We start from the raw sequence: 14,131 nt of genomic DNA on the forward strand, positions 1-14,131 counted from the left end.
ATCCCTCCATGGCTTCACCCTTCCCTGTATCTAAACTCCTCCAGTCCTACAACCCTCCAAGATATCTGTGCTCCTCCAAGTCTGGCCTCTTGAGCATTCTTGATTTTAATCGCTCCACCATTTTCGGCCGTGCCTTCAGCTACCAAGACCTGAGGCTCTAGAATTCCCTCCCTAAAGCTCTCCGTCTCTCTATCTCCTTTAAGATGCTCCTTAAAACCTACCTCTTTTCTGCCCTAATATTCCTTATTTGGCTCGGTGTCAAATTTTGTTTGACAATGCATCTATGAAGCCCCTTAGGATGTTTTACTTAAAGGCGCAGTATAAATACAAGTTGTTGTTGTTTTTCTACAGTGTCAGCTGTGGCTCAGTGGGTAGCACTCCTGCCTTAGAGTCAGAAGGTTGTGGGGTCAAGCCCCACTTCAGGAACATGAGCACAAATAAATCTAGGCTGACATTCCAGTGCAGTGTTGAGGAAGTTCACTGAACTGTCGGAGGTGCTATCCTTCAGATGAGACATTAAATTGAGGCCCCGTCTGCTCTCTCAAGTGGATGTGAAAGATCCCATGCACTATTTCAAAGAAGAGCAAGGGAGCCCCTGGTCAATATTTATCCCTCAATCAACATAACATAAACAAATTATCTGGTCATTATCACATTGCTGTTTGTGGGAGCTTGCTGTGTGCAAATTGGCTGCTGTGTTTCCCACATTACAACAGTGACTACACTCCAAAAAGTAATTCATTGGCTGTAAAGTGCTTTGAGATGTCTGGTGGTTGTGAAAGGCGCTATATAAATGCAAGTCTTTCTTTCTTTATATCAGGACTTAGCCTTTTAAGCACCATAGCATGTCTCAGCAAATGGTGTTCCTTCATTTGCACAGTGACTAGGCAGCAAAGTGCACTGTGATCCTCGAAGTTGCTATATAAAGGCATGTTGCAGTCGCCGAGAGCATACTGAAAACAAGTGGAAGCAGCGTGCGGCAAACCAGTCCCACCCACCCTTTCCTTCAACCACTGTCTGTCCCACCTGTGACAGAGACTGTCATTCCCATATTGGACTGTTCAGTCACCGAAGAACTCACAGTTAGAGTGGAAGCAGGTCTTCCTCGATTTCGAGGGACTGCCTACGATGTAGTTGTTATTAATAAATTCCTTTTGCCAGGAATGCAGATTAGAGGATTGAGCACAGAGACCAGTGCCCCGTTTCTTGTTGTGCGCTCCAGTCAACTGAAATTCTGCCTCTGGAACAAGTCTCGCTATTTCATACTATTGTTGAAATGCCATTGAAATTATCAACAGGTGAAATTTGGCAAATGTCTGTCTCAAGTCAATGATGAGGGGATCTAATATCCCACGGAGGCTCTTGCATTTAATCAAGTGTAACAGCCCATTCTTAATCCCACAGTTTCCTTTATATAATTAAATCTTTAGCTCAGTGGTATCGGCAATTTAAGGATGAAAACTATAGTTAATCGGTTCTTACCCATCATTTCAGTCAGATTTTTAGTTTTATTTTTATATCCAGAATTAAATATTTAATAATTACACATCAAATGCATATTCTTAAAACATTAGAAGGGCACCCTCAAAGCCTCCCTGAAAAAGTGCAACATCCCCACTGACATCTAGGAGTCCCTGGCCAAAGACCGCCCTAAGTGGAGGAAGTGCATCCGGGAGGGCGCTGAGCGCATCAAGTCTCATCGCCGAAAGCATGCAGAAACCAAGCGTAGGCAGCGGAAAGAGCGTGCGGCAAACCAGACTCCCCACCCACCCTTACCCTCAACGACTATCTGTCCCACCTGTGGCAGGTTCTCGTATTAGACTGTTCCGTCACCTAAGGACTCATTTTTAGAATGGAAGCAAGTCTTCCTCGATTCCGAGGGACTGCCTATGATGATTTTTGATTCATTTTCTCATTATCAAATTCTTTGGAAAATGTATCTTAACATTGGTCATTTGGACAGAATCTGGCAATCAGAATAACCTATTATTAAAGATGCTGTGAATTTTTTCAAGTTCTTCCCCATTGTTAAAAAAAAAACCTGTCCCTATCATTTTGGGAATTTGCAGGGTAACTTTGCGAAGGTTCTCTCCCTATGTCGAGCCTCGTTAGGCAGAAGTACGGTTCCGAGTTAGGGTTGTAACTCTGTAGGCCTGGTTCTGCGACCCGTGCTCTGATGTAATGAGGCAATGAGGCTTCACACCAGGAGGGGGAGTCTTGCAAGACTATCCTCTTTAAATTGATTATTTCAGACAGTGCCCGTGAACAAATTCTTCTTGGCACACATACAGATCAGGTAGTGGAAATCTGGAAATCTCGCCCCCAAAAAGCTATAGATCCTGGATCAATAGAAATTGTCAAGACTGAGATCGACAGATTTGTATTCCAAGAGTACCAAGGAATAACAACAACATGTATTTATATGGATCTAATGTTGTAACAGGAGTTGAGGCACAGATCAGCCATGATCTAAATGAATGGCGGAACAGGCTCGAGGGGCTGAATGACTTACTCCTGTTCCTACGTTCCTCTCCTTTCTCTTAACAGCAGGCCTGGATGTCATAATTGGAAACCATTTAGAATATTAGTGGCGCTCAATGTTATTAGTCTAATGAACATTTTGGTGTGTTGTTTACTGGAATAAGATACAGAATGATAAAAGTGTGAACAGCTCTCTGTCTGCAATGCAGCACACACCACTCTGGTAAATGCAAAATAATAATCATTAGTGGACAGCACAAAATAATTGAGATGCAGTCCTGGTTCTTTTGATCTGTCAGATTTCCACTCCAGCAATGCAGGCTTTTATCATCTATAAATATCTGCCCTCTTGTCCAATTGGATTGTTGCTTGACAATAATGGCTTAGAAATTGTGGTCGGAGGCTTCCTGGTGGTCCCAGAGGAATGTAGACTTGTGGTCCAAGGCCTCCAGTCGCAGTCCAGCGAAGGAGCCCACCTATTTCAGGAGTGTATGTGCAGTCTGGAATCATGTGGCCTGGTCCAACCAATTAAAATGGAGTATCCCCATTTACAGTGATGGTGAATTCCGTTGAAACGGATATGGCCATTTCTGTGAATGGGGCTACCCTCAAAAACACATACACATTTTAGATAAATAAGGAAAAGATTTCACCTATTTAAAATTTGTCATGTATTCAACCAGCATTGTAACCCATGTATAATCTGACCTAAGTTGTACACTGTGAGAACACTGACCACTAGGTAACTTGTGGAAGACACTCCTAACCTAGACCTTCAGATACAAAAGGTGGAAGCTCCACCCACTTCCTGCACTTGAGTGCTATGGACTAAAGGACAGGTCACAGACTGACCTTCTTTCAAACATGGTCCTCGTGTGCATTTATACTGTATAGTAAGGACGTATTAATGGCGACAAGAAACTGGGATTTAAACCACGCAAGCATGGCCACTAGCAGAACAGACGAGAGGTACTGTGTTAAGGAATGGTTGGGACAGAGATTCAACATTGTTAAAGCAGCACACAGTTCTCCAGGCAGACAAGGACAGTCGGGCATGCCCCAACATGTAGTCGAACCCAGAGGGGGAGTTCGACAGAGACAATGGCAAGCTGAACGGCGATTCACGCCATTGCAAGGGACAATGTGGCCAGTAATGGGGCCATCAATGCCTGTTAATGGCGCACTCAAGGACAATAACAGATGCAGTCAGGGACGATCGACTGGCAAGGGACCTTTTGTTTCAAACAGCAGCTCATGCTGGAGGCGTGGAGGCACACACTCAGCCGGAGTTTGCAGAGATGAGCAAAATACCTGCAGACATTGCAGAAATGAACGCTGGGGGAAATCGCTGGAAGCTGAAGTTCAGCGAGTTCATGTGGAGCACGTATACAGTTCATACACCAGGACGCCACCGATAATGATGAAAGTGCTCCTCAATGGCATCCCAGTATCAATGGAGCTAGATACGGGGGCCAGCCAGTCACTGATGGGTATCAAACAGTGCGAAAAGTTGTGGGCGTCCAAGGAGGCCAAAATTATTGCCGATTGACGCACAGCTACAGACATACACAAAGGAGATCATTCCGGTGCTCGGCAGCGCCACGGTAGTCGTGGCCCACAAAGATTCGGAGAACAGGTTTCCACTCTGGGTTGTCCCAGGGGACGGTCCCGCACTACTGGGGAGGCATTGGCTTGCTGTCATGAACTGGAAATGGGGCGATGTCAATGCAATTTCCTCTGTGGAGCGAGTATCATGCTCACAGGTCCTGGACAAATTTGACTCATTATTTCAACCCGGCATTGGCGCTTTCATGGGGGCCAAGGTAGTGATTCACATAAACCCGGACGCCAGGCCAGTACACCACAAGGCCAGAGCGGTGCCGTACGTGATGCGGGAAAAGATAGAAGGCGAATTGGACCGCCTGCTGAGGGAAGGCATCATCTCGCCAGTCGAATTCAGTGACTGGGCAAGCCCGATTGTGCCGGTGCTCAAGGCGGATGGGTCAGTCAGGATATGTGGCGATTACAAGGACACCATCAATTGGGTATCACTCCAAGACCAGTACCCGCTACCGAGAGCGGAGGACCTCTTTGCGACGCTATCCGGTGGCAAACTTTTTTCAAAATTGGACCTGATCTCAGCTTACATGACCCAGGAGCTGGCGAGTGAGTCGAAGAAGCTGACCACCATCACGACACACAAGGGGTTGTTTGAGTACAACAGATGTCCGTTCGGGATTCGCTCGGCCGCCGCGATCTTCCAACGAAATATGGAAAGCCTCCTCAAGTCAATTCCAAGGACGGTGGTTTTTCAGGACGACATCCTCATTACGGGTTACGATACTGAAGAACACCTCCACAACCTGGAGGAGGTGCTACGCAGGCTGGACCGGGTAGGGCTGTGACTGAAAAAGGCGAAGTGCGTCTTCCGAGCTCCAGAGGTAGAATTCCTGGAGAGGAGGGTAGCAGCAGACGGGACCAGCCCTACTGCGTCCAAGACGGAAGCGATCCAGAGAGCACCCAGACCCTGTAACACGATGGAGCTGCGTTCATTTTTGGGACTCCTGAACTATTTTGGTAACTTTCTTCCCAAATTGAGCGCGCTGCTAGAGCCGCTACACGTGCTCCTACGCAAAGGTCGCGAATGGGTCTGGGGGGACAGCCAGGAAAGGGCTTTTAATAGAGCACGCAATTTGTTATGTTCCGACAATCTGTTAACGCTATATGACCCATGTAAGAAACTTGTGTTAACGTGCGATGCGTCGTCCTATGGTGTCGGGTGTGTGTTGCAGCATGTCAATGCCAAGGGTCAGTTACAGCCGGTAGCTTATGCCTCCAGAAGTCTGTCCAAGGCAGAAAGGGGCTACGGGATGGTAGAAAAGGAGGCGCTCGCATGTGTATATGCGGTAAAGAAAATGCACCAGTACCTGTTTGGCAGGAAATTTGAGCTGGAGACAGATCACAAACCCCTAACCTCCCTTTTGGCCGACAACAAGGTCATCAATGCAAACGCATCGTCCCGCATACAGAGGTGGGCACTCACGTTTTCGCCTATGACTACACAATTCGGCACAGACCGGGCACCGAAAACTGCGCCGATGCACTCAGCAGGCTCCCACTAGCCACCACTGAGGGGGCTACCGAGCATGCTGCTGAGATGGTCATGGCTGTTGAAGCTTTCGGAAGTGAAGGCTCACCCATGACAGCCCGTCAGATTAAAGTCTAGACAAATAGAGACCCGCTATTGTCTCTAGTCAAGAAATGTGTTCTGAATGGGGACTGGGCAGCCACGTACAGGGCATGCCCTGAGAAATTTAAACCATTTCACAGGCGCAAGGATGATCTCTCGATTCAGGCCGATTGCCTACTGTGGGGAAACCGCGAAGTCATGTCCCAGATGGGCAGAGAGGTGTTCATCAGAGAACTCCACAATGAGCACCCGGGCATTGTCACGATGAAGGCAATTGCCAGGTTACACGTTTGGTGGCCAGGGATAGACGCAGATCTGTAACTTTGTGTTCGCAGGTGCAACACGTGTGCCCAGCTGGGCAATGCGCCCAGGGAAGCCCCCCTTAGCCCCTGGACATGGCCCGCCAAGCCTTGGTCACGCATCCATGTGGACTACGCAGGTCCTTTCATGGAAAAATGTTTTTGGTTGTAGTAGACGCCTACTCCAAATGGATCGAGTGTGACATTTTAAATTCAAGCACATCCTCTGCCACGGTAGAAAGTCTACGGGCAATGTTCGCCGCCCACGGTCTACCGGACATCTTGGTCAGCGACAATGGCCCGCGCTTCACAAGCACTGAATTCCAGGACTTCATGGCAGGCAATGGAATTAACAATGTTAGAAGAGCACCGTTCAAGCCGGCCTCAAATGGCCAGGCAGAACGAGCAGTGCAGATACTCAACAGGGGATGCTCAGAATCAAGGGGGTTGCCTACAATGCCGCTTATCACGCCGCCTGTTGGCCTATAGATCCCGACCACACTCACTCACAGGGGTTCCACCCGCAGAGCTGATAATGAAAAGGACGCTCAAAACCCGGTTATCCCTTATACACCCCACCATGAAAGAAATTGTCGAGAGCAGGCGCCAGTCACAATATGACTACCATGACAGGAATGCGAGGGCGCGATGTATTGATGTAAATGACCCTGTTTTTGTCCACAACTACGCTGCAGGGCCCAAATGGCTCGCAGGCACTGTGGTTGCCAAAGAGGGAAATAGGATTCTGGTAGTTAAACTTACCAATGGACAAATCTGCCACAAACATGTGGATCAAACAAAAAGGAGGTTCAGCAACCCCATAGAAGAAGCAGAGGAAGAACACGATGTAGAGTTCACTCCACCACAGGTGGCCGAACACCAGAACCAGGTGGAGGAGAGCCGGTCACTGTGGGCAGTCCGGACAGGCCTGAGACAGCAGACAGTCAGGCCAGCGCCCAACAACCGGAGCCCCAACTCAGGCGCTCTACAAGAGAGCGTAAACCACCAGAGAGACTCAACCTGTGATCCCAATAAGACTTTGGGGGGGGGGGGGGAAGGTGATGTCATGTATTCAACCAGCATTGTAACCCATGTATAATCTGACCTAAGTTGTACACTGTGAGAACACTGACCACTAGGTGGTGAACTTGTGGGAGACACTCCTAACCTGGACCTTCAGATATAAAAGTGGAAGCTCCACCCACTTCTATCACTTGAGTGCTATGAAATAAAGGACAGGTCACAGACTGACCTTCTTTCAAGCATGGGCCTCGTGTGCATTTATACTGTATCGTAAGGACGTATTAAAATTAATTGAAATTGAATTTAATTCAATGTTTCAGACAAAAAATTATTTTTTTTGAATTTTTAAAAATGTTTTAATAGGGGTAAAAATAAACTTACCTTGATGGACAGGGTTTTTAATATAAAAATTATTGATAAAATGCTATTTTTCTATCTGTAAAACTCTTATGCTGGTAAAAGCAGGCCACATGCAAATAGCCCAAATCTCCGCCCGCGGAAGCCCTTCTCCCGGGGATACGTGCGATCTATCAAAAGACATATGCCGGTTCTCGGCGCATGCGCATCGTGCGCAGCAAACCGGCACTTGTGGGACCTCTTCGGGCGCGAGCGCATATCGTACCCACCCGGAGAGGCCGCAATTTATGGCCCACTTTATCTGCTCAGTAGAATTGTTATCTGCATTAATTCTATAATAGAGAGAAGATATAGTGATAGGTATTCAGTACAATTTTTGTTCCCAAAATGAAGATGATCCTATAACTAGGGCAAGTGATTGAGCACAACACAAATCTTGGGTCGTGGCGAGGATTATTTTACATCCAGTTGCCAATCGGTCCTGGTCAATTCTCCCCTCACTGACACTTCAACTTTATTCAGTGCTGGGCATTAAAGTGGTTCAGCTCTGCGTCTGAGGGAAGTTTTTAGCTGTTCACCATTGCAACTGATCTGACAGTCAACACTCGGTCAGGTCACCAGCACTTCCATTCGGCCTCTAATCTGAAACAGCTTTTGAACAGTTTCAAAAATGAGCGCAGCAGAGCTAAGCACTTGCTGACTAAGACCAGCTGAAGATGGCAACCAGTTGGAAATCTCCTCTAATGATAGGTGGTTGGAGAAAACAAAACTCTAAAACACACTGAAAATACAATGCTGGTAAGTGGAGATACTGATGGGTAAAGTTTCACTGTAAATCATTCGGCTTGGGTGGAAAGTATATGTATTGTAAAGCAGAAGGCATGACAACTACATGGGACAGGCTGGATGGAGCAATGGGTCATTTCATGTCCGTCACTGTTCGTATGTTCGTTTAATGTGTAACTTAATGAAGCTGTGTGTGAGTTACTCAGGCAGACACTCCAATCAGCATTTTATTATAAAGTGGTCTTTTATAAAAACTGTTGTTCACAATTTTAAGCAGCAATCTAAACTTATTTTAAGTGAAATAATTGTTTTGCTTTATCCACAGTTAAAACAAAAAGACATGCATTTATATAGCACCTTTCACGACCACCGGACGTCTCAAAACGCTTTACAGCCAATGAAGAACTTTTGGAGTGGAGTCACTGTTGTAATGTGGGAAGCATGGCAGCCAACTTGCGCACAGCAAGCTTCCACAAACAGAAATGTGATAATGACCAGATAATCTGTTTTTGTTCTGTTGATTAGGGATAACTATTGGGCAGGGGTCCGTGGATAACTCCCCTGCTCTTCTTTGAAATAGTGCCATGGGATCTTTTACGTTCACCTGAGAGGCTGACGGGGCCTCGGTTTAATGTCTCTTCCGAAAGACAGCACCTCCGACAGTGCAGCATTTCCTCAGCACTGCACTGGAGTGTCAGCCTAGATTTTTTGTGCTCAAGTCCCTGGAGTGGGACAATGAACCCACACCTTCTGACTCAGAGGTGAGAGTGCTACCCACTGAGCCACAGCTGACACTGTTACCAACCATCCGCTTTTCATGCAGACACCAAGGCCACGATTTTCCCTATCTTGTTGGATCCATGGCGGGTGACATCGTTGGCGGGTCTTAGGGCCTGTTCCAATCTCCATCCCAGCCTCTGACATGACTTTCCCGTGATGGGGCTTGTTAAGCCCACCCAACGCATTTACCAGCTAATTGAAGGAAGTGGACTGATGATGCCATTTGATGAAGCGTCATCAGCCGGTTTCCTTAAAGGGACCATGCACAAATTTATTTTGACATTTGTGCTGTCAGTGTTCTGCAGCATTGAGGTGCTGCAAACACTGACAAGCACTGCACAGAGGTGCACAGCTACACCCGGGCTCTCCCATGACTCTCTCCATATGCTTATTGAGGGAGTCACAGCACACAGGGAAGTTCTCTGCCCTTCCTTGGGATGGAAGAGATCTCCCCAGGAGACCAATGCAGCCTGGTTGCACATTGCATAGGAGGGCACAAGCAGGCATGTTGTCAGGAGGACCAGGCTGCAGTGGCGCAAACCTTTCAATGATCTCAGTAGATCACGAAGCGTTACTGTAAAGCCACACACAACCTCATCCTGCTGTGCCACTCATCACATCCCGATCACTTTGCCTTCCATACCCTACTTCTGTACATCCTTACTCGCACCAACTTACCTTGCACCTCCACCTATCCCCCTCTATCTACATTATCACATCCACATCTCACTAGCCACCCCTGACACTCAATGTTGATGTGAACTCTCTGTTAATGTGCTGTCAAACATTGAAATCTTTATTTTCAACACTTTACTTTCTTATAAAGATTTGTGTGCACATTTGGAAGTGGCTTAGTGAGTTGTCGTGAATGGTGAGACATAACGGTACCCCCCGCAATGGTGATGAGTGTGAAAGGAATGGCTTGGGCATTGTAGGGATGCTTTATGTTGTTGGTGTGGGGTGGGGCCAACCTGGCACATCATGTGGCAACCAGGGTGTACAGCATCAAGTGAAGTAAATCTGGCCATGGTGAGGCCATTCCTGGCTACCCGGGCAACAATGTGGTCGAATGCTGATGCCCTCTGCAGCATCAATTGATTGTGGAGAAGGTTGGTGCTGTTGTTCGTGCTGCCGGTCTGCCTGGTGATGTTGGGGCTGATCGTAGTCCAATTCTAAGGACCAAATTGAGACAGTATAAAGTGCACCAATGCTGATGGAATAGATGGCAGATGAAGTAGAGATGACTGAAGCAATCTGTTAATAGTGGGAGAGGTAATCAGGTCAGACTGCAGCATGGTGAATCGATAGTGGAAATGCAGTTTCGAGAATCTAATGGCTGAGGGAACATTTCTCAATCAGATGGGAGCTTTGACGACATGTCAACTCATCAGCTAAAACAATGGCAAGTGACCTCCTGCCTCAGCTTCACAGTGGGAAGCCAGTGGGTGATCTGTCAAAATCAAAAACTGGGGCAAAGCATTTTTAAGTGGCTGTAAACAAGCCAGTAATGATTTTAATTGCCTCCCCCGCCACTGCGTGTTATTTGGTAAAGACACGCTGTAAAATAAAAACACTTTCCCACCTGACCCACCACTGATCGTGCCTGCTGACCCCCCAGTAAAATTACCCCCCAACTTTCCCAGTCCTGATTAAGGTGGACTATGGAGTGATCCACCTAGCAGGCATGAGCTGTTATCCAAGCTCCCAAGTGAATAGAGCGAGTTGGGGGGCTGGAAATGGTTCACATATATGTTTATCTTTTTATAAATATTCAGCATGGGTAGCTTTCTGCAATGGAGATTGAGTCTTAGAGTCGTGTCTTAGGAACATAGGAACAGTAGTGGGCTATTCAGCCCCTCTAAACCCTTCTGCCATTCAATTAGATTATGGCTTATCTGTATCTTAACTCCATCCACCCAGCTTTCTCTTTTCTTGACAATTTTCTCTCCTCGCCCCTTCTGAAGCTGTTGATCCTTCACTGTGCTACACTGCTCTCCTGCACTGTGCAGTGGGCAGTACACAGTGAGCTGTGGTACGCTATTCAAACCAGGGAGGGTGCATTACATGCAAGGTTAATCCTATCCTGCCTACATGGGTGCATCCAGCATGGGTCACGAGGCAGAGATCAGGGGCAGGGACCCTAGTCGATTTTCCTTTCTCTAACCCAGGAGTTCTCAGGTCAATTGTTTCCTCACCACCTTCGAGATTCCAACACGGCACAGACCAGGGATGAAGCCTAGGATCTTCCTGGCCCTTGTGGTTCAGTAGGCTTACTAGGCAAACCTGCTGAGCCATCAGGAGAGCCTGAAAAATATTTTACATTCCTTCAGTTTTTACTTATCCGCTCCAGAATGTGATGTCTCATTCTAGCATGGAGTTCCGTGGGCATCGACATCCATTCCTCACAAGTGAGCTTTGCAGTGCGTGTTGGCAGGCTTTTCATCATTGGTGGGCCCGAAGGGAATCATAGATGGGGCTCAGTCTTGTTCTGATGTGTGTACTTTGAGCAGTGGTCACTGCATTCCAATTAGCAATAGGTACAATGGCTAGTTTGCCCCTCTCGAGCTCATGAATGTGAAGGTGAGTCATTGCACCCAAGTGCTAGCGGCCAGAGGTTAGCCACTGCAAGCTTAGCATCATACTGCAGCAATTTCAGGTTTGTACTGACTGGCAGTGTAAATGTGGAGTCCTGAACAAACAGGATTATGGAGACACAGCACCCTCACACCTTTCGTAAAACCCTCCTAACCTCCGACTAAATGATTACAGAGGGGGGCAGGTGGGAGGTGTATTCTCCCCTTGCCGCATTCATTTTTAACTGTGGAAAGAAAGTTGGCCATCCCTGTATCCAGGCAGCTCAGAGCTCTCTCACAGGCAGGACAGTTACAGTTCAAGTCAGGCAACGTGACGATGGCTCTCCCAGGCTGGGACCCGACCTGGAGCTGCCGGACTCAGACCAGTACTTGCAGAGAATAGGAACCCTAATTACACAGAGCAATGTTGGAATCTGGCATGTACACTTCAGGACCACACTATTTACCTTCTGACACTATATCTACACAAGGTAACACAAAAAGGAGATTTTAACTGGATGCATTTACTGTTAGGGTTTTTTGTTATTTTCTTATCATATGGTTCAGGGAATCATAGAATTATACAGCACAGCAGAAGGCCATTCAGCGCATCGTACTCATGCCGGCTTTTTGAAAGAGCTATCCAATGAATCCCACTCCCTTGCTCTTTCCCCATAGTCTTGTAAATTATCCATTTCATCCAATTCCCTTTTGAAAGTTACTATTGAATCTGCTTCCAGCATCCTTTGAGGCAGTGTATTCCAGATCATAACAACGTCATGTAAAAGAATTTCTCCTCATCTGCCCTCTGGTTCTTTTACCAATTATCTTATCGACCTTCCCACTAGTGGAAACTGTTTCTCCTTATTTACTTTAATAAAACCCTTAGGCCCCTTGCTGCCCACTGCTGCCTGCTGCCGCCGACTGCCACCGAGTTTTCCTACCGTTTTCCTCCCTCTCCCAGTTTCCACTTGGGCTGGAGCGGGTGGGAAGGGAGTACACTGGGAACCGCCTGCTGACGTCCTCTGGCGGCCAAATCGCGTAAGTGGCCTCCTGCCCGCCGAGCTGCCAGATTGATGCGGGTGGGAGTCGGCGGGAGTCGATGCCAGCAGGGGGAAGGACCGCTGCACGGAGGCTGTCCTTACCCCGCCAGTAGGTATGAAGACATTAAAGAAAAGGTTAATGAACATCTTTAAAAACATTTTTTTAACAGTAACTTACCTGGATGGGGTCCCCTGAAGGTGTTCCAGTGTTTTTTTTTTGATAATGTTTTTTATTTTTCAGAGTTTCCCCCCTCCCTGGGCCCGACTCCATCCTCGGCAATACTTAGGCTCATTTGCCGCCAAGATTGAGAGCTCCCGCTCGCTGCCGCCCAGATTGATGGCATAAGCCGTTATTTTGCCGCCAGACGGTACTGCCACCTCTTTTAGAGGAATCTTTCAGGCAAAGTACCGCCCGATCTCTCGGCGGCCATCGGCGGTCCTTTGGGCGGCAAACGGGCGGGCCTTGCAGCTCATGAAAACCGGGGCCTACATTTTTGAGTTTCATTTTTGAAACCTTAAGCTTGAGAGGGAAGGTCTTTGTTTAAATGGCAAACTATCTCTTCAACTAAGGAACACACAGAAGCTTATTGCTTATCTGCAAACCTCTGTGATATTGAATTCCAGAGACATTGAATGGGGTGTGTTAAATGTGGAATAGTTGTTGTGCACTTTTGGTGTGTGCAGCTTAAATCAGACCTCACCATATAGTAAGCTCACCATTTTCTACATGTGTTCCATAACAAGGAATATCCAATAAATCCATCACTCATATATGTTATGAAATTACATTTTATCCTTCCCGGTGGGAATTACTGTGATAGTGCAGGTCACAGTGTTCATGGATCCTGAGGTACTTTAAAAAGTAAATAAAAAGATGGAGAGACCTTACCTTGATAACAGACTCATCTTCTATCCTTGTATGAGGTACAGTGATCTCCGTATTGTTGGAAGACGATCGCTGAAAAGCCATTTTTGCACATGGAAAATCTAGTCCCTGTTCAACTGTCACCTTTTAATGAAAAAAGGAGATGGTACAGAATATATTGTTTAGCATTCAGGAGGCATTGGGCTATATTTATATCAGGGATGTCCATCTTACAGCCCGAGGAACACATACAACCTCTGAACCCTAGAAATTCTGCCCTTGGAGCCCTAGCAGCTTAAGCCTATTGGTGCTTAGATTTATTTGCTGGTTTGTCCTGTTTGATTTTCATGGGCCATGTAGGTATGGAAAGGGCTATTATTTGCAATGTTGCCTCATTTGTGAGGAAGTTCTCAATCAGAACACTAGGATCTGTTCATATCAACAACTTGAGATATCTGCAAATCAATGGCAACATGGATTTAAACTTAAAACATGCCCTCTCTTCCCCACCCCCCCCCACTCCTCACCCAACCAACGGACATTCATGGCACCACATCTATGTGGCCCAGAGACAAAAGATTGGATACCCCTGATTGATATGATTTTATACTTTGAATATGCAAGCAATGTTTATGTGAGGTAATGAGAATAGATAGATAGTTTATGGAACACCTACAAAGAATAAACAATTATAAATATCCTAACCTCACAGTGTGGAATATGTGGGGTTTTAT

The 14,131-nt window shown here is 46.8% G+C and overlaps 1 protein-coding gene across 1 annotated transcript in view; it reads right to left on the bottom strand.

Annotated features, from left to right (window-relative positions):
- LOC139278019 (serine/threonine-protein kinase 33-like) overlaps nucleotides 1-13,502 on the bottom strand; it is a 179,198-nt gene extending 165,696 nt beyond the window's left edge. Inside the window, exon 1 of the mRNA XM_070896678.1 lies at nucleotides 13,422-13,502. Coding sequence (XP_070752779.1) covers nucleotides 13,422-13,502 — 81 coding nt within the window. The remainder of the gene's footprint in view (nucleotides 1-13,421) is intronic.
- Nucleotides 13,503-14,131: the final 629 nt, after the last annotated feature.

The sequence above is a fragment of the Pristiophorus japonicus genome, chromosome 13 (assembly GCF_044704955.1).
Source record: "Pristiophorus japonicus isolate sPriJap1 chromosome 13, sPriJap1.hap1, whole genome shotgun sequence".
Classification (NCBI taxonomy): domain Eukaryota; kingdom Metazoa; phylum Chordata; class Chondrichthyes; family Pristiophoridae; genus Pristiophorus; species Pristiophorus japonicus.